At 45.7% G+C, this 27,966-nt stretch overlaps 1 protein-coding gene and 1 long non-coding RNA gene across 2 annotated transcripts; both read right to left on the reverse strand.

The window, feature by feature from the left end:
- Positions 1-1,832: 1,832 nt before the first annotated feature.
- Positions 1,833-27,114, reverse strand: LOC120909643 (gastrula zinc finger protein XlCGF17.1-like). Its single transcript, XM_040321405.1, has 3 exons — positions 27,083-27,114; positions 26,792-26,927; positions 1,833-2,816 (listed from the first exon to the last, which is right to left on the reverse strand). Exons 2-3 carry the CDS (start codon positions 26,913-26,915, stop codon positions 1,939-1,941), a joined length of 1,002 nt encoding a protein of 333 aa, XP_040177339.1. The 5' UTR covers positions 26,916-26,927; positions 27,083-27,114; the 3' UTR covers positions 1,833-1,938.
- Positions 12,751-16,730, reverse strand: LOC120909665. Its single transcript, XR_005741325.1, has 3 exons — positions 16,569-16,730; positions 12,881-13,029; positions 12,751-12,764 (listed from the first exon to the last, which is right to left on the reverse strand). It is a non-coding gene; the product is annotated as an uncharacterized LOC120909665 (long non-coding RNA).
- Positions 27,115-27,966: the final 852 nt, after the last annotated feature.

The raw sequence follows: 27,966 nt of genomic DNA on the forward strand, positions 1-27,966 counted from the left end.
CCTCTCAAGTTTAAAGCATACACCATGTTGTCAAAAGTATTGGGACACCTGCCTTTACACGCGCACACAAACTTTAATGGCATCCCAGTCTTATAGCCAGATTCAATTAGGTCGCCGCATCTTTAAGGCGGCGTAGCGTATCGTATTTACGCTACGCCGCCTTAAGTCAGAGAGGCAAGAACTGTATTCACAAAGCACTTGCCTCCTAACTTACGGCGGCGTAGTGTAAATGGGGCCGGCGTAAGCGCGACTAATTCAAATGAGGATGAGGGGGGCGTGTTTTATGGAAATTACTCGTGACCCGACGTGATTGACGTTTTTTACGAACTGCGCATGCGCCGTCCGTGTACATATCCCAGTGTGCATTGCTCCAAAGTACGCCGCAAGGACGTATTGGTTTCGACGTGAACGTAAATTACGTCCAGCCCCATTCACGGACGACTTACGCAAACGACGTAAAATTTTCAAATTTTGACGCGGGAACGACGGCCATACTTAACATTGGCTACGCCTCCTAGGGGGCAGCTTTATCTTTACGCGGCGTATCTCTTACGGAAACGGCGTATCTTTACTGCGACGGGCGCACTTACGTTCGTGAATCGGCGTATCTAGTCATTTACATATTCTATGCTGAACTCAATGGAAGCGCCACCTAGCGGCCAGCCTAAAAATTACACTTTAAGATACGATGGCGTAGGAGACTTACGCCGCTCGTATCTTAGCCTAATTTAAGCGTATCTGGTTTCCAGAATACGCTTAAATTTACGACGGCGCAGATTCAGAGTTACGTCGGCGTATCTACTGATACGCCGGCATAAATCTTTCTGAATCCGGCTATTAGTCTGTAGGGTCCAATATTGAGTTGGCCCACCCAAAACTCCCAACACGCATGCTTAGAAACAATGCTAACCATAACACAACATTAGCAGGTTACCCAAAGGGTGGCGCTAAAGAGCTGAAAAAACACATAGTTTCATGTTTGTTGGCCGACAATTCTTTTGCCGTTTGTACGCAATACAAGTTCATGCCCAACGTCTTTCGGACAAAAGTCCTACGATTTGTCCACGGAAAATCTGATTGTGTGTATGAGGCTTTAGGCCCAGATTCACGAAGCACTTACGCCGACGTATAACAAGTTACGCCGACGTAAGTGCAAATGTGCGCCGTCGTATCTGTGCGCCGGACCCACAAACTAATATGCGCCTAAAAACAGGCTTCACCCCGCCGACGTAACTTGCCTACGCCGGCGTAGGGTGGGCGCACATGTAGGCTGGACGCATTCCATTGATCAGCCATTCGAATATGCAAATGAGGGAAATACGGCGATTCACGAACGTGCGTGTGCCCGGCGCATGCTACGCGAGGTGCGCGTAAGTTGTACATCCGGCGTAAAGTTATTCCCCATAAAGGAGGTGCAACCCAGCAGCAGACATGCACAGGTCTGCACCAGGGAACACAAGCCGGCGTATTGTGCGTTGGACGTGTGACTGGCTGGGCGTACGCTATGTTCACGGCGTACACAGTGATCCGGCGTAGCTTAGGCAGTTTTGCCGGCGTGCTTGTGAGCAGGCGCATGGGGGGGTGCTGTATGGGGGGGTGCTGTCATCACGAAGCATGCGCAGTTCGTGTATACGTACCTGTCTGGCGCATCATTTGCATGGGGTTACGCCTCATTTGCATTAGTTCACGCCCACTTTCACCTACGCCAATGTACGCCTTCAAAACCCACGCCACGCTGGTGCACCATTGGGAGCAATAGCTTGCTGAATGCAGTGCTTGCCTCTCTGCGCTGCGTTGGCGTAGCGTACATTGTTTGCCCTACGGCGGCGTAATGTGCGCCCTGCTCTCTGTGAATCTGGGCCCATGTGCGTGTAAAGGCAGGCGTCCCAATACTTTTGACAATATCGTGTATATTTCGGCTGGTGGAGAAGACCGATATTATTTGTGGACGGAAGTCTGTATCGTATGAGATCTTTGATGTTTGACAAGGTCTTTTTTATGCATATAACATTTCCCGCACTCTAGACAGACATGCGGCTTCTCGCCCGTGTGAGATCTCTGATGTCGGTTAAGACAGAACTTCTGCGAAAAGCATTTCCCGCACTCGGGGCACAAATACGGCTTCAGCCCCATGTGAGATCTCTGATGTTTATCAAGGTCCGATTTATTCGAACAGCCCTTCCCGCACTCATTGCAGGAATACGGCATCTCCCCCGTGTGAGATCTCTGGTGTATAACCAGCTTTGCTTTCTGTGTATAACATTTCCCGCACTCGGTGCAGGAGAACGGCTTCTCGCCCGTGTGAGACTTCTGATGGATGTCAAGATGGAACTTCAGCGAAAAACGTTTCCCGCACTCAAGGCAAGAATACGGCTTCTCCCCCGTGTGAAATCTTTGATGTCTAACGAGGTCTGATTTCTGTATATAACATTTCCCGCACTCGGAGCAGGAATACGGCCTCTCGCCCGTGTGGGTCTTCTGATGGATGTAAAGATGGAACTTCTGTAAAAAACATTTCCCGCACTCGGGGCAGGAATGCGGCTTCTCCCCCCTGTGTAATCTCAGATGTCTGGAAAGAGTGGACTTCTGTGAAAAAAACTTCCCGCACTCAGGACAGGAATGGAGCTTTCCACCCGTGGGAGATCTCTGATGTTCACCAAGTCTTAATTCAGACGGGAAACTTTCCTCACAAACTGGATAGGAGAATATCTGTTCCCCTGGAATCCCGGCACCACCCCTCACAGTACGAGGTTCCTGAGGGTCAGAGGGATTCCATGGTCTAAGATGATCCTTCGAGGGTTTCTCCATGGCGCGTCCTGGAAAAATATAAAAACAAATCCTTTATCTATGCGTACAACCTGGCCGACAAGGACAGGCAAGAGACAAGAGATCTGAGTCTCTGATGCCACCACCTAGAGACATGAGTCTGATACCACCACCTAGAGACATGAGTCTGATACCACCACCTAGAGACATGAGTCTGATACCACCACCCACCAGAGACCTGAGTCTCTGATACCTCCACCCAGAGATCTGAGTCCCTGATACCACCACCCACCAGAGACCAGAGTCTCTGATACCACCACGAGACACGAGTCTGATACCACCACCTAGAGATATGGGTCTCTAAAACCACCACAAGAGACAGGAGTCTCTGATACCACCACCCAGAGATCTGAGTCTCTGATACCACCACCCAGAGACATGAGTCTCTGATACCTACACCCAGAGATCTAAGTCTCTGATACCACCACCCAGAGATCTGAGTCTCTGATACTTAAACCCAGAGACATGAGTCTTTAATACCTACACCCAGAGATCTGAGTCTCTAATACCTACACTCAAAGATCTGAGTCTCTAATACCACCGCCCAGAGACATGAGTCTCTAATACCACCACCCAGAGATCTGAGTCTCTGATACCACCACCCAGAGACATGAGTCTCTGATACCACCACCCAGAGATCTGAGTCTCTAATATTTGTGCCGAAAAGCATAGAAAACGGCCGGCACAATAATTGATACAAATAAGATAGAACCCTAAAACCTTCCAGTTACCCACCTGTTGTATTAAATATATATAATATAAATATTTACAGTACATATAGTGTGATGGCGGAGCATAGCTTCTGCACCCCTGATGACATCAGATGTGACAAAACACGCAGGGCGGAGACTCCACTGATGGTCACTGTTGAGACTCCACTGATGGTCACTGTTGAGACTCCACTGATGGTCACTGTTGAGACTCCACTGATGGTCACTGTTGAGACTCCACTGATGGTCACTGTTGAGACTCCACTAATGGTCACTGTTGAGACTCCACTAATGGTCACTGTTGAGACTCCACTAATGGTCACTGTTGAGACTCCACTAATGGTCACTGTTGAGACTCCACTAATGGTCACTGTTGAGACTCCACTAATGGTCACTGTTGAGACTCCACTAGTTCGGCTGACCTCGCCAACCCTTGGGAAAACACTTAATTCTCAAGATTTGCCGAGTTCCTCTGGACTTTCCAAAAGGCGAAGATCGGCGTGGTTCGGCTCCGTCGCCCCCCCCCCACCCCACCCCAAAAGTGGTACTGCACACCGCTTTGGCCTGAATCCTGCTCGTTTTGCGGCACAACACTCGCAAACCGAGTTAGAACTTTTAGAAATACGGTGCCCGTATTGCAAAATGCTTGTTACCGCCTTACTCGCAATCCGAGGTTCCACTGTATAGCCCTACAGAACAGACAGTGCACAGCCCACATGTGTTTTATTTGCTGCTTAACTGCAGACAGGAAACAGGAACTTTATTATACAGGGAAAAGACATACTTAAAAAACACTGACACCTACTGGCTGATGTAGTTGTTGCACAAAATACATGAACAATGTATTCCAACACGAACCCAGGTGTGTTGGGTGTCCTTAATGCTCTAGACCAGGGGTGTCAAACTGAATTTCATCGGGGACCGCATCAGCATTACGGTTCAAAGGGACGGTTGTATTTGTAAGACTGGATGTCCAGAGCACATTAGCCATCCCCCCTTACAAATTTCAAAAGCCACCCCCCCATCATCAGATGTCAAGAGTCCCCCACTCTCCCTTATATTACAGTGCACTCCCTTAACTTGTGCTGCTGATGGGAAGAATCTGGGGGCAGAGCTGGAAGGAAGAAAGTGCAGGGTGTGGAGGAGGACCACAAGAGGGTTGGAATTAGTTGCCAGAGTCTGCTTAATGCTAAGGCCAAGGGAGGTGGAGAGAAGGTGGTAATGTGGCTGCGCAGGATCTGCCGGATAAGTTCAGTCCTCCTCTCTGCTCCTGACTGCTGAGACAAGGTGGAGGTAGAGATGAGGTAGGTGCTGTAGATGTGCGAGGGCCACATGAAGTGGCCTGGCAGGCCGCATTTGGCCCATGGGCCTTGTGTTTGGCACATGTGCTCTAAACCAGGGCTCAAAATTTCAAATTCTGAGCTACTAGCCAGGCCTCAAAGGTTACTCGCCACCAGTTGCCCCACTCAACCCCTACCAACCCTGCCCCTAATTCCCGCCCCTAGACACACCCTCATAAAATGAAACTTAAATGTTTTATGCAAAAATAAATATTAACAACTTTATCAGTGCAGCCTCGCCTGTGCCCCTCAATGCAGCCTCATCTGTGCCCACCATTGCAGCCACACTGTGCCCACCATTGCAGCCACACTGTGCCCACCATTGCAGCCACACTGTGCCCACCATTGCAGCCACACTGTGCCCACCATTGCAGCCACACTGTGCCCACAATTGCAGCCACACTGTGCCCACAATTGCAGCCACACTGTGCCCACAATTGCAGCCTCGCCTGGGCAGAGAAAAGCATGGCTGGAGGAAGAGGATAGCGCGTTGTTACCAGCGCTTACATTATAATTGTCTCTCCTCTGCTCGACACAGCCCCGCCTCTTCCTGACCCCGTGCCTGTGATAGATAGAACTCATTGCTGCATTGGACCAGCGCTCTGTCTATCACAGGCATGGGGTCAGGAAGAGGCGGGGCTGTGTCGAGCAGAGCGGAGACAATTATAATGTAAGCGTCGGTAACAGCGTGCTATCCCGTGGCTCTCCTCTTCCTCCATGCTCTCTTCCCCGCCAGGGCGATCGATGGGAGAACGGCTCCCCCCCCCTCTCCCAGGCAGGCAGCCCAGCTCGCAAGCCCTCATTTCCCACTCGAAAAATGCGAGTGGAAAATTTGAGGGCTGCTCTAGACCAATATTTTCCAACTTCAGTCCTCAGGTAGCCCCAACAGGCCATGTTTTCAGGATTTCTCTCAGATGGCATGTGGCAATTAGTAAGGCAGTGAAACTGATCAAATCACCTGTGCAAAATAGCGGATAGCCTGAAAACATGACCTGTTGAGGGTACTTAAGGACTGGAGTTGAGAAACATTGCTCTGGACCAATCAATGAGCAGTAAAAGAGCATATAAAAGAGAAGAATATATTATGGGTCACCTGTGCTGATCTCTGTAGGAGTGTCCTCCTCTATCAATGTCCTCGTCATTCCAGCCTCCTCCGTAGACTGCTGATCATCCCTCACATACGTCTCTTCTACTTCACCCTCAGCATTTATGAAATTCAGAGAGAACATCTGTAACATAGAAGTATTTATGATGTAAGATCACATAGAAAATATCATCTTACATAGTTACACAGTAGTTACGGTTGAAAAAAAGACACAAGTCCATCAAATCCGACCCATGTGTGTGATTATATGTCAGTATTACATTGTATATCCCTGTATGTTGTGGTCGTTCAGGTGCTCATCTAATAGTTTCTTGAACCCATTGATGCCCCCCGCTGAGACCACCGCCTGTGGAAGAGAAATCCACATCCTTGCCGCTCTTACAGTAAAGAACCCTCTACCTTGTTTAAGGTTAAACCTCTTTTCTTCTAATTTTAATGAGTGGCCACGTGTCTTGTTACACTCCCTTCTGCAAAAAAGTTTTATCCTTATTTTGAGGTCACCGGTACGTTATTTGTACATTGAAATCATCTCCCCTCTCAAGCGTCTCTTCTCTATTTCAGGTCACCTGTGGCCAGGTGACAAGTGCACCCCGTTGGGGTCAGGGATGCACCACAGGGTAGTGAACCCTATGGCCGACTGCTGCGATTAGAGAAGAAGCGTGAACCCAAGATCGCCCAGGGGGGCGCGGAGTCTGAGGCCCAGCTTTGTGTTCACCAGAGCCTCTAGTGTTGATGATGGCCTTCGCCGCAGCTGGATCCAGGTCGCGACCCCTGGGATCCCCTAGGTCAGGCTCCGCAGGGAGAGAGGGGAAGCAGCAACCAGGACAAGCGGTAGTGATGGGTAAGCCGAGGTCAGGGCAACAGGCAGACAAGGGTAACCGAGGGACAGGCAAAAGGTCAGGATCACAGGCAAACAGGAGAAGTCAGGGACGAGCCAAAAACTGTACACAGGAAGGTAATCGTAGCACACTGCAGACAGGAACTAAAGCTAACAACACGGTTGAACAGCAAAGCAGACTAGCAGTGCAGTGGTTAATATAGGCTTCCTGGGATGGCCTGGGGTGGAGCAATACAGGGAGGAAGGTGATAAAAGTCAGTCAGAAGGAGGGTCAGGCCTCTAATGAACACATGGAGATCAGGTAAGCTGCCAGACTTTATTGCATGTCCATGACACTCCAGAGAGAATAAGTTCAGTGCTCACAACCTTTCCTCATAACTAATATCCTCCAGTCCCTTTATTAGCGTTGTTGCCCTTCTTTGTACTCGCTCCATTTCCAGTACATCCTTCCTGAGGACTGGTACTCAGAACTGGACTGCATACTCCAGGTGCGGCCGGACCAGAGTCTTGTAGAGCGGGAGAATTATCACGTTATCTCTGGAGTTAATCTCCTTCTTAATGCCGATATTCTGTTTGCTTTGCTTGCAGCAGCTTGCATGCCATTGCTGAGCCTACTCATCTACTAGGACCCCCAGGTCCTTTTTCCAACTGTCATGGATATGCAATAGTCTGGCAGCTTACCTGTTTCCATCTGTCCATTAAGAGGCCTGACTCTGTTCTGGTTACCTTCTTATCTCCTCTACTTCCTGTTTGGCCCCACCCAGGCCATCCCAGGAAGTCTATATTAACTGTTGCACTACAGGCCTGCAGTGCGGTTCAACAGTGTTGCTTAAGTTCCTGTCTGCAGTGTGCGAAGTTACCGCTCTGTGTACCGTTTTTGGTTCGTCCCTGACTTCTCCTGTTTGCCTGTGCCCTTGACCTTTTGCCTGTCCCCCGGTTACCCTGACCTCGGCTTACCCATCACCTCCGTTTGTCTTGCTTGCTGCTTCCCCTCTCTCTCTGTGGAGCGTGACCTAGGGGATCCCAGGGGTCGCGACCTGGATCCAGCTGCGGCAAAGGCCATCCTCACTACCAGAGGCTCTGGTGAACACAAAGCTGGGTCTTAGACTCCGCGCCCTGGGCGATCTTGGGTTCACGCTTCCTCCCAGATAGCAGCAGTCGGCTATAGGGTTCACTACCCTGAGGTGCATCCCTGACCCCAACGGGGTGCACTTGTCACCTGGCCACAGGTGACTTGACACCATCCTAGACTCCCCCAGAGGTTCTCCCCCCAGTTTATAGATTGCATCCATATTGTGCCACCCAAATGCATAATTTTACATGTTTTCACATTGAACCTCATTTGCCATGTAGTTGTCCACCCCATTCCTTTGTTCAGAACTTCTTGCAAGGTTTCCACATTCTGTGGAGAAGTTATTGCCCTGCTTAGCTTAGTATGGTCCACAAATACAGAGATTGAACTGCTTATCCCATCCTCCAGGTCGTTTAATGAACACATTTAACAGGATTGGTCCCAACACAGAACCCTGAGGGACCCCGCTACCCACCCGTGACCATTCCGAGTACTCCCCATTTATCACCACCCTCTGAACTCGCCCTTGTAGCCAGTTTTCAATCCATGTACTCACCCTATGGTCCATGACAATGGACCTTACTTTGTACAGTAAACGTTTATGGGGAACTGTGTCAGATGCTTTTGCAAAATCCAGATACACCACATCTACGGGTCTTCCTTTATCTAGATACACCACGTCTACGGGCCTTCCTTTATCTAGATACACCACGTCTACGGGTCTTCCTTTATCCAGATACACCACGTCTACTGGCCTTCCTTTATCTAGATACACCACGTCTACTGGCCTTCCTTTATCTAGATACACTACGTCTACGGGTCTTCCTTTATCTAGATACACCACGTCTACTGGCCTTCCTTTATCTAGATACACCACGTCTACTGGCCTTCCTTTATCTAGATACACTACGTCTACGGGTCTTCCTTTATCTAGATACACCACGTCTACGGGTCTTCCTTTATCTAGATGGCAACTCACCTCCTCATAGAAGGTTATCAGATTGGTTTGGTAAAAACGATTCTTCATAAATCCATGCCGATAACTGCTAACGATACCGTTCTCATTACTAAAATCTTGTATATAGTCCCGTATCATCCCCTCCAAGAGCTTGCATACTATTCATGTTAGGCTGACTGGTCTGTAATTCCCAGGGATGTATTTTGGGCCCTTTTTAAATATTGGCTTTTCTCCAATCAGCTGGTACCATTCCAGTAAGTAGACTGTCTAAAAAATAAGAACAATGGTCTGGCAATTACCTGGCTAAGTTTCCTAAATACCCTCGGGTGCAAGCCATCTGGTCCCGGTGATTTATTGATGTTAAGCTTCTGAAGTCTAATTTTAATTCTGTCCTCTGTTAACCATGGAGGTGCTTCCTGTGATGTGTCATGAGGATAGACACTGCAGTTTTGGTTACTGAAGCCCCCCGATTCCCTTGTGAAGAATAAATTCGATACCTTCTTGTGGAGTCCACACATCGTCTCCACGTGTCAGAGTGTTCAATCACTTTATGTTCCCGACCCTCAACTCCACCTACCTGATCATGGTGAGGGATGGTGTGACCTTCCTGTGTGGAATCCCGGGAATACAGAGGACGGGGACATCTCTCTGGTGGGTTTCTGTAGCTGAATGACTCCTCCATGGTGTCCTGGTACAGATCTTTGTATACTTCGTCCATCACTCCATCCTCCTCTTTTATCTCTTCTTTAATATCGACTTTAGGATCTCTCAGGCTTCCACTCTGAATATATAATGAAAATAACATCAATGATAACAATGCAGATAATGTACAGATCCTAATGATACTCTCAGTGATTGTTCCTCATCTACCTGATGATGGTGGGGGATGGTGTGACCTTCCTGTGTGGAATCCCGGGAATACAGAGGACAGGGACATCTCTCTGGTGGGTTCCTGGTATTAGGTGGCTCCATCATATCCTTGTGTCCTTCTGAAAACTCCCCCATCACTCCATACTCCTCATCCTCCTCTTTATACTCTTCTTTAACAATAATATTATAATCCTCAAGGTTTCCACTCTGAATATACAATAAAAACATTCATTGTAACAAACATGCTCGTGTATAAATCATAACTACCAACACAGGCGGTCCCCGGGTTACAAACTGTGACGAACCCTTGTACAACCACACCCCAAACGATCTCAGCAAAGGAGTCCAACAGCATGAGACAACACACAATGGGGTAGATTCAGGTAGGGAGCGCGTAACTCTATGCGGGCGTAGCGTATCCTATTTACGCTACGCCTCCGCAACTTTGACAGGCAAGTGCATTATTCACAAAGCACTTTCTCCGTAAGTTGCGGCGGCGTAGCGTAAATTGGCCGGCGTAAGCCCCCCTAATTCAAATCTGTAAGATGTGGGCGTGTTTTATGCAAAATCACCGTGACCCCACGTAAATGACGCTTTTTACGAACGGCGCATGCCCCGCCCGTGAAAGTATCCCAGTGCGCATGCTCCAAATTAACCCGCAAAAAGCCAATGCTTTCAACGTGAACGTAAATTACGCCCAGCCCTATTCGCGAACGACTTACGCAAACAACGTAATCGACGGAAAATTCGACGCTGGCCCGACGTCCATACTTAACATTGGCTGCGCCTCATATAGCAGGGGTAACTTTACGCCGGAAAAAGCCTTACGTAAACGGTGTATCTGTACTGCGACGGCCGGGCGTACGTTCGGTAATAGGCGTATCTAGCTGATTTACATATTCTAGGCGTAAATCAGCGTACATGCCCCTAGCGGCCAGCGTAAATATGCAGTTAAGATACAACGGCGTAGGAGACTTACGCTGGTCATATCTTAGACAAATTCTGGCGTATCTGATTCTTTGAATCAGGCGCCAAGATACGATGCCTCACACTCAGAGATACGACGGCGTATCTGGAGATACGCCGTCGTATCTCCTACCTGAATCTGGCCCAATATATACAAGGTTCCAGTGCGGCAATAAAGAGTCCGTCTAGTGCAGATCAGAGTGGGGTTATCATTCACCCTGTGCCCCTATTAGAGGCACAGGGTGATTTACACAAAAGAGGGATCAGGGGACCTGAAAACAGAGTTTCCACAGCTCTCCAAGGTAAGCCGAGTTCCACGAACCCCCCACCCAAACAAGATCGGGTCTGAAGGTTTGTTCTTAAGCTGAATTTGTATACAAGTAGGAACAGGTCAATTATTTAGGTGCAACTCCAGTCCAAAAAAATTATTGTTAAGTTTTTTGGATAGCATAGGGAAGGGTTAACACCCCTGCTATGTTTGTTTTGCTGCCTATGCCCCCATTCAGAAGATTTCACCTCACTTTCTTTCCCTGTGACAATTGAATTTTGAAAAATGTTGGGGTTGTTGTGGAAATAAGAATTGGTGATAAAGCTTCAGTGGAGACACCTTTTTCCCATTATAACTCTTATGCTGCGAACACACGATCGGATTTTCCGCCGGAAAAAACCTTGGATGTTTTTTACGACGGAATTCCGCTCAAGCTCGGCTTGCATACACACGGTCACACATATGTTCTCTGAACTTTCGTCCGTCAAGAACGCGGTGACATAAAAACACTACGACGAGTCGAAAAAATGAAGCTCAATGCTTCCGAGCATACGTCGAATTGTTTCCGAGCATGCGTTGGAATTTTGAGCGTCTGAATTGCCACTGACAATCGGATTTTCCCATAGGAATTCTTTTCCGTCTGAAAATTTGAGAACCAGCGCTCAATCTTTCGGTTGGCAGAAATTTAGACAGCAAAAGTCCGATGGAGCCTACACACGGTCGGAATTTGCGTTCAAAAGCTCACATCAGACTTTTGCTGTCGGAATTTCTGAAAATGTCTACGGGGCATAATGCTGCATACACACGGTCGGAATTTCCGACAACAAATGTTCGATGGGAGCTTGTTGCCGTGTGTAGGCTCCATCGGAAATTTGCTGTCGGAATTTCCTACCACAAAAATTAGAGAGCTGGTTTTCAAATTTTCTGACAACAAAATCCGTTCTCGTAAATTCCGACGCGCAAAATTCCACGCATGCTCGGAATCAAGTATGAGACGGAAGCGCTCGGTCTGGTTAAAATAGCGTTCATAATGGAGATAGCACATTCGTCACACGGCAATGGACTGAAAAACACGAGGCTGAAAAGCGCGAATCGTCTCTCACCAAACTTCTACTAACACGACTGGGTATTGAACTTCCCTTTTATAGTACCGTCGTACGTGCTGTACATCACCGCGTTCTTGGTGTTCGGAATTTCCGACAACATTTGTGTGACCGTGTGTATCCAAGGCAAGTTTGAGCCAACATTCGTCGGAAAAAATCCACGGTTTTGTTGTCGGAATGTCCGATCGTCTGTACGTGGCATAACAGGAGAGAATTTCCCTTCCTAAGGGTAGATGTCCTCTCACTTCCTGGTTTCTCCCTCAGTTTGTAGGTACGAACCATTTGTAAGTCAGATGTTTGTAACTCGGGGGCTGCCTGAAATTGTCAATCATCTACCTGATGATGGTGAGGGATGGTGTGATCTTCCTGTGTGGAATCCCAAGAGGAGTACCGAGGACGGGGACATTCTCTATTACTTGGTGGCTCCATGATGTTCTTGTAGAGATCATTGTTTTTTTCAGAAAAATCCTCGATCACTCCATACTTTCCATCCTCCTCTTTACCGTCAATATTATAATCCTTCAGGTTTCCACTCTAAACACATAATGAAACATTAAAAGAAACAACCATGTGTATAAATCATAACTACCAATAATTGTTCCTCATCTACCTGATGATGGTGGGGGATGGTGTGACCTTCCTGTGGTGAATCCCGGGAATACAGAGGACGGGGACATCTCTCTGGTGGGTTCCCATTACTGGATCCATCTGTAGGAAACACACACACTGACTGAATACATTGTTTCTATGTGTTTATCAGATGATGGGGGATCTAGGTGGAGCCTCCGTACTGCTCTCTCCTTTACAATAAAGTCTCCTCTTACCCGGTGATGTGAGGGGCGGCGGATTCTCCATCATGACGTCCTTGTATAGATCCTTGTGTCCTTCTAAATAATCACACTCCTCCATGGTTCGGAATGGCCGGTACTGTTTATTCTGATGTGTCGCTTTGCCACCAATGATCTTCTCTGTCCTAACGGATTATATAACTTTTATTAGGTGCAGGGGATGGTGGGTTCATGTAGATGTAGGATATGTTTGAATTTATTATATGAAATTTGATTAGGACGAAAAACTCTATTCGACCATTTTATATACACTACATACAGTACAGCCCTGTTCTATCAGGGGCCTGACCTCAACCTGATAGAACACCTTTGGGACAATTTCGAGTGGAGACTAGGAGCCAGGCCCTCTCGTCCAGTATCAGTGCCTGACCTCACCAAATGATTTGGACCAGTGCACAAAGCAAGGTCCATAAAGGCATGAATCAGCGAGTTTGGGGTGGAGGAACTTGACTGTAGACATGTGCACAACAAAAAATTTTGTATTTTTTTGTTCCGATTCGTCTCGTTCCGTAGATTCGTAAAGATTCGTAATTTCGTAAGACTCAAGTTTTCCTATTCGGACCCGTTCGTATTTCGTAAGATGCAAGTTTTCATATTCTGACCCGTTCGTATTTCGTAAGACACAAGTTTTCCTATTCGGACCCGTTCGTATTTCGTAAGATTCAAGTTTTCCTATTCGGACCCGTTCGTATTTCGTAAGACGCAAGTTTTCCTATTCGGACCCGTTCGTATTTCGTAAGACCCAAGTTTTCCTATTCGGACCCGTTCGTATTTCGTAAGACGCAAGTTTTCCTATTCGGACCCGTTCGTATTTTGTAAGACGCAAGTTTTCCTATTCGGACCCGTTCGTATTTCGTAAGACCCAAGTTTTCCTATTCGGACCCGTTCGTATTTCGTAAGACGCAAGTTTTCCTATTCGGACCCGTTCGTATTTTGTAAGACGCAAGTTTTCCTATTCGGACCCGTTCGTATTTCGTAAGAGGCAAGTTTTCCTATTCGGACCCGTTCGTATTTCGTAAGAGGCAAGTTTTCCTATTCGGACCCGTTCGTATTTCGTAAGATACAAATTTTCCTATTCGGACCCGTTCGTATTTCGTAAGACGCAAGTTTTCCTATTCGGACCCGTTCGTATTTCGTAAGACCCAAGTTTTCCTATTCGGACCCGTTCGTATTTCGTAAGACGCAAGTTTTCCTATTCGGACCCGTTCGTATTTCGTAAGACCCAAGTTTTCCTATTCGGACCCGTTCGTATTTCGTAAGACGCAAGTTTTCCTATTCGGACCCGTTCGTATTTCGTAAGATGCAAGTTTTCCTATTCGGACCCGTTCGTATTTCGTGTGACTCAAGTTTTCCTATTCGGACATGATCGTATTTTCATAACAGTTTTATTTTCGTTTCTACTGAATGATTCGTAATTCTGTCTAATTTATTTTCGTTGATTCGAAATTCGTAATTTTGTTAGATAATAATTTCGTTTAATGGATTCGTAATTTTGTACTTTCGTAAATACATAGCAACACGCGGCTAATCCATATTAGGATAGACTTTCTCTTAAGCCTCGTACACACAGTCTGACGTTTTGCCAACAAACGTCAAAATGAGCGTTTTCCAAAAAATCCGACCGTGTGTATGCTCCGTCGGACAAACTTTTTCGGTTTCAAAAGTCTGGCCAACTCCCTTCGGACAAAAATCCACGGAAAAGTTTGTTTGAAGTCCGATCGTGTGTACGAGGCTTTACACTGTACAAAAGAGATAAGCTGATTGGCTAAGATATTAAGTAATCACTCACTAACTACACTGCCCAGTGCCCATTCGAAAGAACGATACAAGTACACAAATTTACCAACAGACAAAGAAACGGATTTACAAAACACACAAATGAAAATACGAACATACGAATGAAAATACGAACAGGCAAAGGATTTAAAATACGGAATGCAAATCGTTCGTTATAGATGTCATTTTCGTTCTTTTGCTTTTTCGGTGGTTCGTATTTTAGTAAGATTGTCCAATCATACGTTCGTATTTTCACTTGTTCGTTATTTTGCTTATTCGTAATTCTTAAATTTTCGTATTTTGGGTCTTTCAGCTTTTCAGATGTTCGAATTGATACGAATGTACGAAAACGAACAAATTTGTACGAAAATCCATTCGTTACGAACGGGAACGCACATGTCTACTTGACTGGCCTTCAGAGTCCTGACCTCAACTAGTGTTGCTCACGAATATTCGCATTGCGAATATTCGTTACGAATATGGCATATTCGAATATTCGCGAATAACTCGAATTTCGCAGCCAATATTCGCTATTCCGAATATTCGTATTTTTTCAATTTTATTTTTAAAACAGATCACATCCTAGTGATCTCCATCGACGTCTAAAAGCATTGCTGGTATGATTAGAGACCCTGGGCCGAGTAGCTAAGCTGAGGCGATCCTTTTATGTTGCCGAATATTCGCAATCGCGAATATTCGATTTCCGAATATTCGCGAATACTTTCTCCGCCCTTCTTTTGCATCAGAGCCAATCAGAGTTCTCCTACCACAGTTGTCATAGGAGAGAGTGGAGTGTTTCTGTGCGTTTTTCCAGTGTATCACATCTTCAAAGAATTTTCCATCTTTTGTCCCGTGTCATCATCATTTGCATTTCACCTCTTTAATGAGAATAATAACTGTTTAACATAAAGACATTTAAGAGATGTCAACGTAAACGGTTTACTTGTATTTTCCAAATCTATGGTTATTCAATATTAATTAAACTAATCAATATACAAATTGGTCAAAGTAAACCCTCAAATCTATATAATAATGTATTTATTTTATTAATACCTTGTTAGTTGCAGGGTCCATTACGTAAAACCACACTTTTTCCAAAGGGCAGGTGAAATCGAATGTTTCAAAATTTCGCAATCAATTTCGCATTCGCAGTAGCGAAATTTCGCAATCAGTTTCGCATTAGCAAAATTTCGCAAAATTTTTTTTGATAAAATATCACGAATATTCGATTTTAGCGAATATTTCACGAATATTCGGCTATATATTCGTGATATATTGCGAAATCGAATATGGTGTATTCCGCTCAACACTAACCTCAACCCGATAGAACACTATTGGGATGAATTAGGGTGGAGACTGCGAGCCAAGCCTTCACGTCCAACTAGGGTTGCCACATCATCCCTTTAATACAGGACACACATTAATTAATCAGGTTCTATGGCTGATTAAGGTGGTAATTAAACTTACTTGGTGCCTTACCTGCATTAAATCAGCCTCAACCTGTGTAATTAACATGTGTCCTGGATTAAAGGGATGATGTGGCAACCCTACATCCAACATCGGTGCCTGAGCACACATTTTGGAAGAATAGTCAAACATTCTCATAGACACACTCCTAAACCTTGTGGACAGCCTTCCCTTAAGAGCTGAAGCTGTTATTGCTGCAAAGGGCGGGGCCAACTCAATATTGAACCCTACGGACTAAGACTGGGATGTCATTAAAGTTCATGAGCGTGTAAAGGCAGGTGTCCCAATACTTTTGGTAATATAGTTTATGTGTGAATCATCATCTGCTGGAGATAAAATACATCACAGTGACTATTGAGGAAGAGGACGGACATGACGGGGGGGCTACTGGGTGATATTATAAAAAATAATAACTTCTTACCTCCTCTGCTGCCACTTTCAGCAATGTTTCCTCGCTACTTCCTTATTACTCGCACGGAACCTCCTATTTATATCTGTCATCGCTTCCTGTCTGAACCTGACATCACTTCCTGTCTTCCATAGAGACTTCCTATCTGGGTGGAAGTAAGAAGATCACCACCTTGTGGAGCTCAGAGGAACTGCAGCCCAGAGAAACGTCTCGTAGTATGTTCATCGGGGGGTGTCCAAACATTTTTCGAAGAGGGCCAGATTTGATGAAGCGAACATGCCCGGGGGCCGACCATTTTGCCTGACATTCTTTGAACCAATAAAATTTGGTCTAAGTGTGTTTGCCCGAGCAACTAATACACTGCCCAACAGGAATTCTCTTGCCTTTGTGGCTGTGTGTGTGGTGAAGAGATGAGCTTGGGCGTGCTATTTGGATATCTATCTATATATATATATATATATATATATATATATATATATATATATATATATATACACACACACACACACTGGCCCGGATTCAGATACAATGGAGTATCTATCCGCGGGCGTAATGTATCTCAGACACGTTACGCCGCCGTAAATTAGGGCGCAAGTTCCCTATTCAGAAAGAACTTGCGCCCTATGTTACGGCGGCGTAACGTATGTGGTCCGGTGTAAGCCCGCCTAATTCAAATGTGGATGATGTGGGGGTGTTTTATCTAAATTTAGTGTGACCCCGCGTATTTGATGTTTTTTTCGAACGGCGCATGCGCCGTTCGTGAAAGAATCCCAGTGCGCATGCTCGAAATTACGCCGCAAATCGTCATTGCTTTAGACGTGAACGTAACAGCCCTATTCGCGAACGACTTACGCAAACGACGTAAAATTTTCTAAATTCGACGCGGGAACGACATCCATACTTAACATAGGATACCCCTCATATAGCAGGGGTAACTTTACGCCGGAAAAAGCCTAACGTAAACGATGTAAAAAAATGCGCCGGGCGGACGTACGTTTCTGAATCGGCGTATCTACCTAATTTACATATTCCTTGCGTAAATATACGGAAGCGCCACCTAGTGGCCAGCGTAAATATGCAGCCTAAGATACGACGGTGTAAGACACCTACGCCGGTCGGATCTTAGGGAAATCTATGCGTAACTGATTCTATGAATCAGGCGCATAGATACGACGCCGCAACTCAGAGTTACAACGGCGTATCCGAAGATACGCCGTCGTAACTGCTCTCTGAATCCGGGCCACAGTGGATATAAAAAGTCTACACACCCTTGTTAAAATTTCAGGTTTCTGTGATGTAAAAAAAAATGAAGTAAATATAAATAATTTCAGAACTTTTTCCTCCTTTAATGTGTCCTATAAACTGTACAACTCAATTGAACAACTAACTAAAAACTTTTAGGGGGGGGGGGGTAAAAATAAAAAATTAAAATAATGTGGTTGCATAAGTATGCACACCCCCTTATAACTAGGGATGTAGCTGTGCTCAGAATTAAGCAATCACATTCAAACTCATGTTAAATTGGAGTCAGTACACACCGGCCATTATTTAAAGTGCCTCTGATCAACCCCAAATAAAGTTCAGCTGTTCTAGTAGGTCTTTCCTGACATTTTCTTAGTCGCATCCTATAGCAATGGTCAGCAGAGAGAGCTTCCAAAGCATCAGAGGGATCTCGTTGTTAGAAGGTATCAGTCAGGAGAAGGGTACAAAGGAATTTCCAAAGGCATTAGATATACCATGGAACACAGTGAAGACCGTCATCATCAAGTGGAGAAAATATGGCGCAACAGTAACATTACCAAGAACTGGACATCCCTCCAAAATCGATGAAAAGACGAGAAGAAAACTGGTCAGGGAGGCTGCCAAGAGGCCTACAGCAACATTAAAGGCGCTGCGGGAATATGTGTCAAGTACTGGCTGTGTGGTCCATGTGACAACAATCTCCATACTTGCCAACAGTCCAGATTTTCCCAGGACAATCCCGATTTTGGGACCCTCGTCCTGATCGGAGCTCGTCCCGATTAATCGTGAATGTGCTGATTGTTAAACTTTTTTGGAATACACATATTGCTATTATGGTGTAGGATCTGAGCCTGCTGTCCCTCTATCGCTCTCTCTTTTTCCCTATTCCACGCCTATAAATGAATGCCCCGCCCCTAATTATAATAAGACTCCGCCTACAGGCAAAAAAGTGTCCCTATAAAATTTTTTGGACGATGTTGGCAACTATGAATCTCCCGTATTCTTCATATATCTGGGCTATGGGGTAGAGTGGCAAGACAGAAGCCCTTTCTTACCAAGAAAAACATCCAAACCCCGCTATGGTTTAGCAAAAACACATCTGAAGTCTCCCAAAATCATGTGAAAAAATGTGTCCTGGTCTAAGGAAACCAAGGTTACATTTTTGGCCATAATTCCAAAAGATATGTTTGGCGCAAAAACAACACCGCACATCACCGAAAGAACACCATACCCACCGTGAAGCATGGTGGTGGCAGCATCATGCTTTGGGGCTGTTAGTCTTCAGCTGGAACAGGGGCCTTAGTCAAGGTAGAGGGAATTGTGAACAGTTCCAAATACCAGTCAATATTGGCACAAAACCTTCAGGCTTCTGCTAGAAAGATGAACATGAAGAGGAACTTCATCTTTCAACGTGACAACGACCCAAAGCCTACATCCAAATCACCAAAGGAATGGCTTCACCAGAAGAAGATTAAAGTTTTGGAGTGGCCCAGCCAGAACCAAGAACTGAATCCCATTGAAAATCTGTGGGGTGATGTGACGAGGGCTGTGCACAGGAGATGCCCTCACAATCTGACAGATTTTGGGTGTTTTTACAAAGAAGAATGAGCAAATATTGGCAAGTCAAGATGTGCCATGCATTCATACGCTCAGACAAATGTCCGCCCGTGACGTACAACGGCACTATGAAGGGGAAGTTTCATTCCAACGACGCCACCCTTTGGGCTGCTTTTGCTGATCCTCGTGTTAGTAAAAGTTTGGCCAGAGACGGTTCGCGCTTTTCAGTCTTCGCGCTTTTCAGTCCCGTTACAGCATGACGAATGTGCTATCTCCATTACGAACCCTAGTTTTACCAGAAAGAGCGCTCCCATCTCATAACTTGATTCTGACCATGCCTGTCGGAAAACGATACAGACGAACGGTTTTCCTGCTCGGATTTTTGGCCTGATGGGAAAAAAGAGACCCTGGTCTGTGTAGACTTATAATATCCAGCGTTCTGAAAAACTACAAAAAAAAAATCGAACATGCTGCATTTTTTAACGTCGTTTTAAACTATGTCGTTTTTCGGGTTGTAAAAAATTATCGTGTGTGGGCTAAAACGACGTAAAAAACCTGCGCATGCTCAGAAGCAAGTTATGAGACGGGAACGCTCGTTCTGGTAAAACTACCGTTCGTAATGGAGTAAGCACATTCATCACGCTGTAACAGACAGAAAAGCGTGAATCGTCTTTTACGAACACGGAATCAGCTAAAGCAGCCCAAAAGACGAATGAAACTTCCCCTTTATAGTGCCGTCGTACGTGTTGTACGTCACCACGCTTTGCTAGATCATTTTTTAAAAAAGAGGGTGTGTAGGCAATGTCGTTTTCATGATGAAGTTGGGAAAACATTGTTTTTTCGACATGCTGAAAAACAACATTTTTTTTTCATGCTGAAAAATGATCGTGTGTACATGGCATTAGGAATGAAAGGATGGCACATCATTTGATGGAAATTAAAATGATCCACCTACAGAGGGCTGAATTGAAAGACCCCTGAAAATCAAAGTGAAATTTTATTGCAACAACGCAAAATGGTCCTCGGGAGTTTGTATGACCCCCCCAAGTGCTTGTATGCATGCCCGACAACATTGGGGCATACTCCTAATGAGACGACGGATGGTGTCCCGGGGTATTTCCTCCCAGATCTGGACCAGAGCATCACTGAGCTCCTGAACAGACTGAGGTGCAACCTGGCAGCAACGGATGGACCGAAACATAATGTCCCAGAGGTGTTCTTTTGGATTTAGGTCAGGCGAGCGTGGGGGCCAATGGTATCAATTTCTTCATCCCCCAGGAACTGGCTGCATGCTCTCGCCACATGAGGCCGGGCATTGTCGTGCACCGGGAGGAACCCACTGCATCAGCGTAAGGTCTGATAATGGGTCCAAGGATTTCATCCCGATACCTGATGGCGGTCAGGGTACCATTGTGTAGCCTGTAGAGGTCTGTTCGTCCCACCATAGATATGCCTCCCCAGACCATCACTGACCCACCACCAAAACCGCTCATGCTGAACAATGTTACAGGCAGCATAATGTTCTCCGCAGCTTCTTCAGACCCTTTCACGTCTGTCACATATTCTCAGGGTGAACCTGCTCTTATCTGTGAAAAGCATGGGTCACCAGTGGCGGACCTTCCGATTTTGGTGTTCAATGGAAAATGCCAATCGAGCTCAAGAGTGTCCGGCAGTGAGCACAGAGCATACTAGAGGACGTCGGGCCCTCAGGCCACCCCCATGAAGTCTGTTTCTGATTGTTTGGTCAGAGACATTCACACCAGTGGCCTGCTGGAGGTCATTTTGTAGGGCTCTGGCAGTGCTCATCCTGTTCCTCCTTGCACAAAGGAGCAGATACCGGCCCCGCTGATGGGTTAAGGACCTTCTACGGCTCTGTCCATCTCTCTTGGAGTAACTGACTGTCTCCTGGAATCTCCTCCATGCTCTTGAAACTGTGCTGGGAGACAATGTAAACCTTCTGCAAATGACACGTATTGATGTGCCATCCTGGAGGAGTTGGAATGCCTGTGCAACCTTTATAGGGTCCAAGTATCGCCTCGTGCTACCAGTGGTGACGCTGACCCTAGCCAAATGCAAAACTACTGAAAACACCAGGAAAGATGAGTAGGGAAAAAATGTCAGACACCTTCACCTGAAAAACCATTCCTGTTTTGGAGGTCGTCTGATTGTTGCCCATCTAGTGCACCTCTTGTTAACTACTTAAAGACCCGCGTATTGTAAATGTACGTCCTCTTTTTAAACATGGATATCTCAGTAACGGCAGCAGCTGCTGCCACAACTGAGATATCCATGTTTTCAGCGGGCGGCCGTGTAAACGATAACATCGGTCTCCGCGGCGGATTCGCCGCGAGATCGCCGTTATCGGTGGCGGGAGAGGGGGCCCCCCCCCCTCCCGCCGCTTTTCCGCGCCTTCCGCCGCTTACCGGAGCCGTCGGTAGCGGCGGAGGAGATCCGATGCTGCCGCCTGGAGAGCGAGGACTTGAGTGAGGGCAAGGTGGGGCCCCCACCCGTCCTCATAGCTCTGCTGGGTGGAAGTGACGTCAAAACGTCAGTCCCGCCCAGCCTCTTAAAGAGACAATTTTTTTTTTGTCATTTTTTTAAATGACAAATTTTCCTTTTTTTTTTGCATTTAAGCCTAAATATGAGATCTGAGGTCTTTTTGACCCCAGATCTCATATTTAAGAGGACCTGTCATGCTTTTTTTCTATTACAAGGGATGTTAACATTCCTTGTAATAGGAATAAAAGTGATCATTTTTTTTTTTTTTTATATTTTAGTGTAAAAAATAATAAAATCAATAAAATGAAATAAGAAAACAAAAAAAAATTTTTTTTAAAGCGCCCCGTCCTGACGAGCTCGCGCGCAGAAGCGAACGCATACGCGAGTAGCGCCCGCATATGAAAACGGTGTTCAAATCACACAAGTGAGGTATCGCCGCGATCGTTAGAGCAATAATTATAGCCCTAGAGCTACTCTGTAGCTCAAAAAATGCAACTTAGATTTTTAAGGGTAAAAGTTTGACGCCATGCCACGAGCGGGCGCAATTTTAAAGCGTGACATGTTGGGTATCATTTTACTCGGCGTAACATTATCTTTCACAATATATAAAAAAATTGGGCCAAATTTATTGTTGTCTTATTTTTTAATTCAAAAAAGTGAATTTTTTCCAAAAAAAAGTGCGCTTGTAAGACTGCTGCGCAAATACGGTGTGACAAAAAGTATTGCGATGACCGCCATTTTATTCTCTAGGGTGTTAGAAAAAAAAAATATATAATGTTTGGGGGTTTTAAGTAATTTTCTAGCAGAAAAAACTGTTTTAGTCTTGCAAACACCAAATCTGAAAAACACCTAAGGTCTTTAAGTGGTTAATTTCAATTAACAGCAAAGCAGCTGAAACTGATTAACAACCCCCTCTGTATACACCCCTCCCCCTCTGTATACACCCCTCCCCCTCTGTATACACCCCTCCCTCTCTGTATACACCCCTCCCCCTCTGTACATACCCCCCCTCTGTATACACCCCTCCCCCTCTGTATATACCCCTCCCCCTCTGTATACACCCCTCCCTCTCTGTATACACCCCTCCCCCTCTGTACATACCCCCCCTCTGTATACACCCCTCCCCCTCTGTATATACCCCTCCCCCTCTGTATACACCCCTCCCCCTCTGTATACACCCCTCCCTCTCTGTATACACCCCTCCCCCTCTGTATACACCCCCCCTCTGTATACACCCCTCCCCCTCTGTATACACCCCTCCCTCTCTGTATACACCCCTCCCCCTCTGTATACACCCCCCCTCTGTATACACCCCTCCCCCTCTGTATATACCCCTCCCCCTCTGTATACACCCCTCCCCCTCTGTATACACCCCTTCCCCTCTGCTACTTAAGTGATTAGATTAATATCCCAAGGGTTCTGATTCAAAAGTGTTCCTTTAATTTTTTTGGAGTAGTGTACATATGTTGGGAACGAAACGAACCGCACGTGTCTAATTAAAATTCTGACAAATTTTCCTTATTCGGAAATTCGGATGTATCCAGATTTCCGAAATAGAATGGTACCGAATTTAAACAAATCTGAAATAACTAAATTCGAATTTAAATCGTTTTCGAATACTTTTCAAATTCAAAAAATTTCGAATTCCAATAGTTTTCCAATTTCCAAAGAGATTAACATAGAATAGAAAATAAAGGAATAGAATAATGAATGAATGACTTGTATAGCCCTACTCATGCGAACTGAATCGCCTCTGGGCGCTTTTTCCAGCCAGTATCTGCTTGGCTGGTGCGGTCATTTTTACCCCGTAGGATCATGACACGCTAGGGACACACAGTCATACACACATATATACATAGATAGAATTCTATTCCTTTATTTTCTTTGGAAATTGGAAACAAAATCGAATTCGAAAAAGATTAGAATTTCGTCCGAACTCTAATTTCGTATTCGTTTAAATTCAGTACTATTCTAATTCGGATACATCCGAATTTCCGAGCAGGGCTGTGGAGTCGGTAGATAAATGTTCCGACTCCGACTCCTCAGTTTTTTGTACTTCCGACTCCGACTCCTCTGTATTAATATGCGAATGTGTTTTATACATTCCATGAAGGAAAGAAAGGCAACATACATGTCATTACCACAGGAGTTTTTATAGCCTTAGCTGAATGACAGCAGTTTTTCCAATGGTTTACAGCTTCAGTCTTGAACTATTGACCCTCCATTCCCTTCACTTATACAAGTGTCTCTAGCCCTGAAAAAAACATATTTACTTAATCCCTTATCGGTGAGAGGCTAGGTTACCCATGGGCGCTGCGTTCCCTGTAACAGCAGAACACAACACTATGGAAAGTATAAGTATTGCCGCTCCTAATTGTGCGTTGCGTGCCATATAGTGAAGCATGCTTCTTCACGGTCACTTAACGTGTTGGTTTTGCGGTTACGTGAGGCACTGCATGCATTGATCTTTATTCTTACAGTAGAGAAGTCATTAATTATAACTTTTTGTAAATTGGGACATTTAAACTTGCCTTTTTAATTCCAATCTAAATTTAGTAGGAGTCGGAGTCGGTGCATTGTTTGCCGACTCTGACTCCAGGTACCCAAAATCTCCTCCGACTCCTCGACTCCGGCTCCACAGCTCTGTTTCCGAGTAACGAAAATTCATCCGAATGTTAATTCGGAAAGAAACGAACCGCACATGTCTAACATACTACACCCCCGTGTGGGATCTCTGATGTGTAGCAAGTTTTGCTTTCTGTGTATAACATTTCCCGCAATCAGGGCAGGAATACGGCTTCGCACCCGTGTGAGACGTCTGATGTCTGGAGACACTGAACCTCTCTGAAAAACGTTTCCCGCACACAGGGCAGGGATACGGCTTCTCCGCAGTGTGAGATTTTTGATGTTTAACAAGGTCTGATATATCCGAACAACATTTTCCGCACTCAAGGCAGGAATACCGCTTCTCCCCCGTGTGAGATCTCTGGTGAATAACAAGGTTTGCTTTCTGTGCATAACATCTTCCGCACTCGGGGCAGGAATGCGGCTTCTCGCCTGTGTGAGATTTCTGGTGTCTGGAAAGAGTGGAATGCTCTGAAAAACATTTCCCGCACTCAGGGCAGGAATACAGCTTCACCCCCGTGTGAGATCGGTGGTGTTTAACAAGATCTGATTTGTTTGAACAACATTTCCCGCACTCAGAGCAAGAATACGGCTTTTCCCCCGTGTGAGATCTTTGATGTCTAACGAGGTCTGATTTCTGTATATAACATTTCCCGCACTCAGAGCAGGAATGCGGCCTCTCACCCGTGTGAGTTTTCTGATGTATGTAAAGATGGAACTTCTGTAAAAAACATTTCCCGCACTCAGGGCAGGAGTGCGGTTTCTTGCCCGTGTGTAAATTCTTATGTCTGGAAAGACTGGACTTATTTGAAAATGTTTTCCCACACTCAGGACAGGAATAAAGCTTTCCACCCGTGTGAGAACTCAGTTCATGTTCAGTAAGACTTAATTCAGAGTTAAAATTTTCCTCACATTCAGAACAGGAATATGTCTGCTCCCCCTGAATCCTGGCCCCGCCCCTCGCAGTACGAGGTTGCTCAGAGTCAGAGGGATTCCACGGTCTATCCACACTGTGAAGTCCTCCATCCATAGTGGAGCTCATTATCTTTTCTCCTCCACAATCTCCTGTGATGTCCTCATCTTCCATTCTACAACCTGGAGATAAAGTGAGACGATCCTTTGAGGGTTTCTCCATGGCGTGTCCTGGAAAAATAGAAAAACAGCATCAATAGATATGAGAGGGTTAGTTCACTTCCATCAAGATTCCATCTGGATCAGGTAGATATGAGTGAGGAGATGTTTGGTCCTTCGAGTGTTTCTTCATGGCGTGCCCTTGAAAAATATAAAAATGAAACCTTTATCTATGCGTACAACCTGGCCGACAAGGAGGGGAGGGGGACAAGTGCGCTCCCTCGAACCATAGCAGACCACATGCCCTCAACATGGGCAGGTTACCTCGCCAAGGGAGAGCCCCCTGGCAAAGGAGCATGTCCCTATGCTGATGGGGAGCCTCCCCCCCACAACCCTGGCCTGGTTGTTGTGTGGGGGGGGGGGTCAGCAGGCTGAGGGCTTATTGGAATCTGGAAGCCTACTTTAACAATAGGTGGGACATCCTGATACTGGCCCCTCCCACGTGAATGATTATGTAAATGGGAGTCTCCAAGATAACGGCATTAATTTATTTATTTTTCGAACATCATGGGACACAGAGCTGTTAATTACTTAGTGGGTTATATGTCACCATCAGGTGATTGGACACTGGCACACCCTAATTACAAGAGAAGAAGCTCTGGTGAGGACCCCTGTGGTGGTTAAGGAGCTACAAAACTGGATCCATCCAAGAGGGTCAGAAAAAATGCCAAAGTGGATGGTACCCGGACCTCGTGGAAGAGCGAGGCTTTGCCTGCATGGTCTCTCTTGTAGGACTGGACTCTGGGATACAGCACGTATTAAAAAATGCCCAAAGGTTTCTGGCAGAGTGCCTTACAGGTCCAGGGAAGAGGCCTCCTTTAAGTAGGAACCCAGAGCCCTGAAGGTTGACACAACACAACCCGCTGTGATGGGTGAAGGTTGAATCTGTCTGGTCTTCACCAGTATCCTGCGGCAGGGATAAGGTAAGTGAAGACAACCCTGAGAAATTCCTGGGGTTTTCTTCTGTGAGTAGTTGCATGTCTTACCTTTCTAGTGACATTGACCAAATATGGCAATTTCCAAATATGGTCAATGATGTCACCTGGGAGACCCCACCCTTTTATTTATAGTAGCTGCTCGAGCTCTCAGCTCATGTTGGTGGTATTTCTGTATTTCAGTGAGAGGGCCAATCAGTATGTAGCAACAGAGCAGAGATAAGAGAAGAATATATTATGGGTCACCTGTGCTGATCTCTGTAGGAGTGTCCTCCTCTATGAATGTCCTCGTCATTCCAGCCTCCTCCGTATATTGCTGATCATCCCTCACATACGTCTCTTCTACGTCACACTCAGTTTTCATGATCATCAGATCTTCAACCTAAACCAACAAAATGGCAGAAAATAACATCTGTAACATAGAAGTATTTATGATGTGAGATCACATAGAAAATATCATCTTGTAGAGTCCACACATCATCTCCACATGTCAGAGTGTTCAATCACTTTATGTTCCCGACCCTCAACTCCACCTACCTGATGATGGTGGGGGATGGTGTGACCTTCCTGTGTGCAATCCCGGGAATACAGAGGACGGGGACATCTCTCTGGTGGGTTTATGTAGCTGGATGACTCCTCCATGGTGTTTTGGAACAGATCTTTGTGTGTTTTTGGAATCTCTGACTCCTCCATCACCCCATCCTCATCATCCTCCTCTTTTATCTCCACTTTAACCTCAACTTTAGAATGTCTCAGGTTTCCACACTGAATAGATAATAAAAATGACATCAATGGTAACAATGCAGATAATGTACAGATCCTAATGTTACTATCAGTGATTGTTCCGCATCTACCTGATGATGGTGGGGGATGGTGTGACCTTCCTGTGTGGAATCCCAGAAAGACAGAGGACGGGGACATCTCTCTGGTGGGTTCCCATTACTGGATCCATCTGTAGGAAACACACACACTGACTGAATACATTGTTTCTATGTGTTTATCAGATGATGGGGGATCTAGGTGGAGCCTCCGTACTGCTCTCTCCTTTACAATAAAGTCTCCTCTTACCCGGTGATGTGAGGGGCGGCTGATTCTCCATCATGACGTCCTTGTAGAGATCCTTGTGTCCTTCTAAATACTTCCCCTCCTCCATGGAACGAAATGGCCGGTATGGTTTCTTCAGATGTGTCACATTCCCACCAATGACCTTCGTACCTTATCAGTCTTTCCTAACAGATAATAAAACTTATATGAAGTGCGAGGGATGGTGGGTTCATTTAGATGTAGATTTTGGATCTGTTTGTATGAACTTTGGTTAGGATGAAAATCTCTATTCCACTCTTCTATATATGTGTGTATCATCATCTGGGGATAAAAGACATCACAGTGACTATGGAGGAAGAGGACGGACATAACGAGGG

This window comes from Rana temporaria, chromosome 8 (assembly GCF_905171775.1).
Source record: "Rana temporaria chromosome 8, aRanTem1.1, whole genome shotgun sequence".
Taxonomy (NCBI): Eukaryota; Metazoa; Chordata; class Amphibia; order Anura; family Ranidae; genus Rana; species Rana temporaria.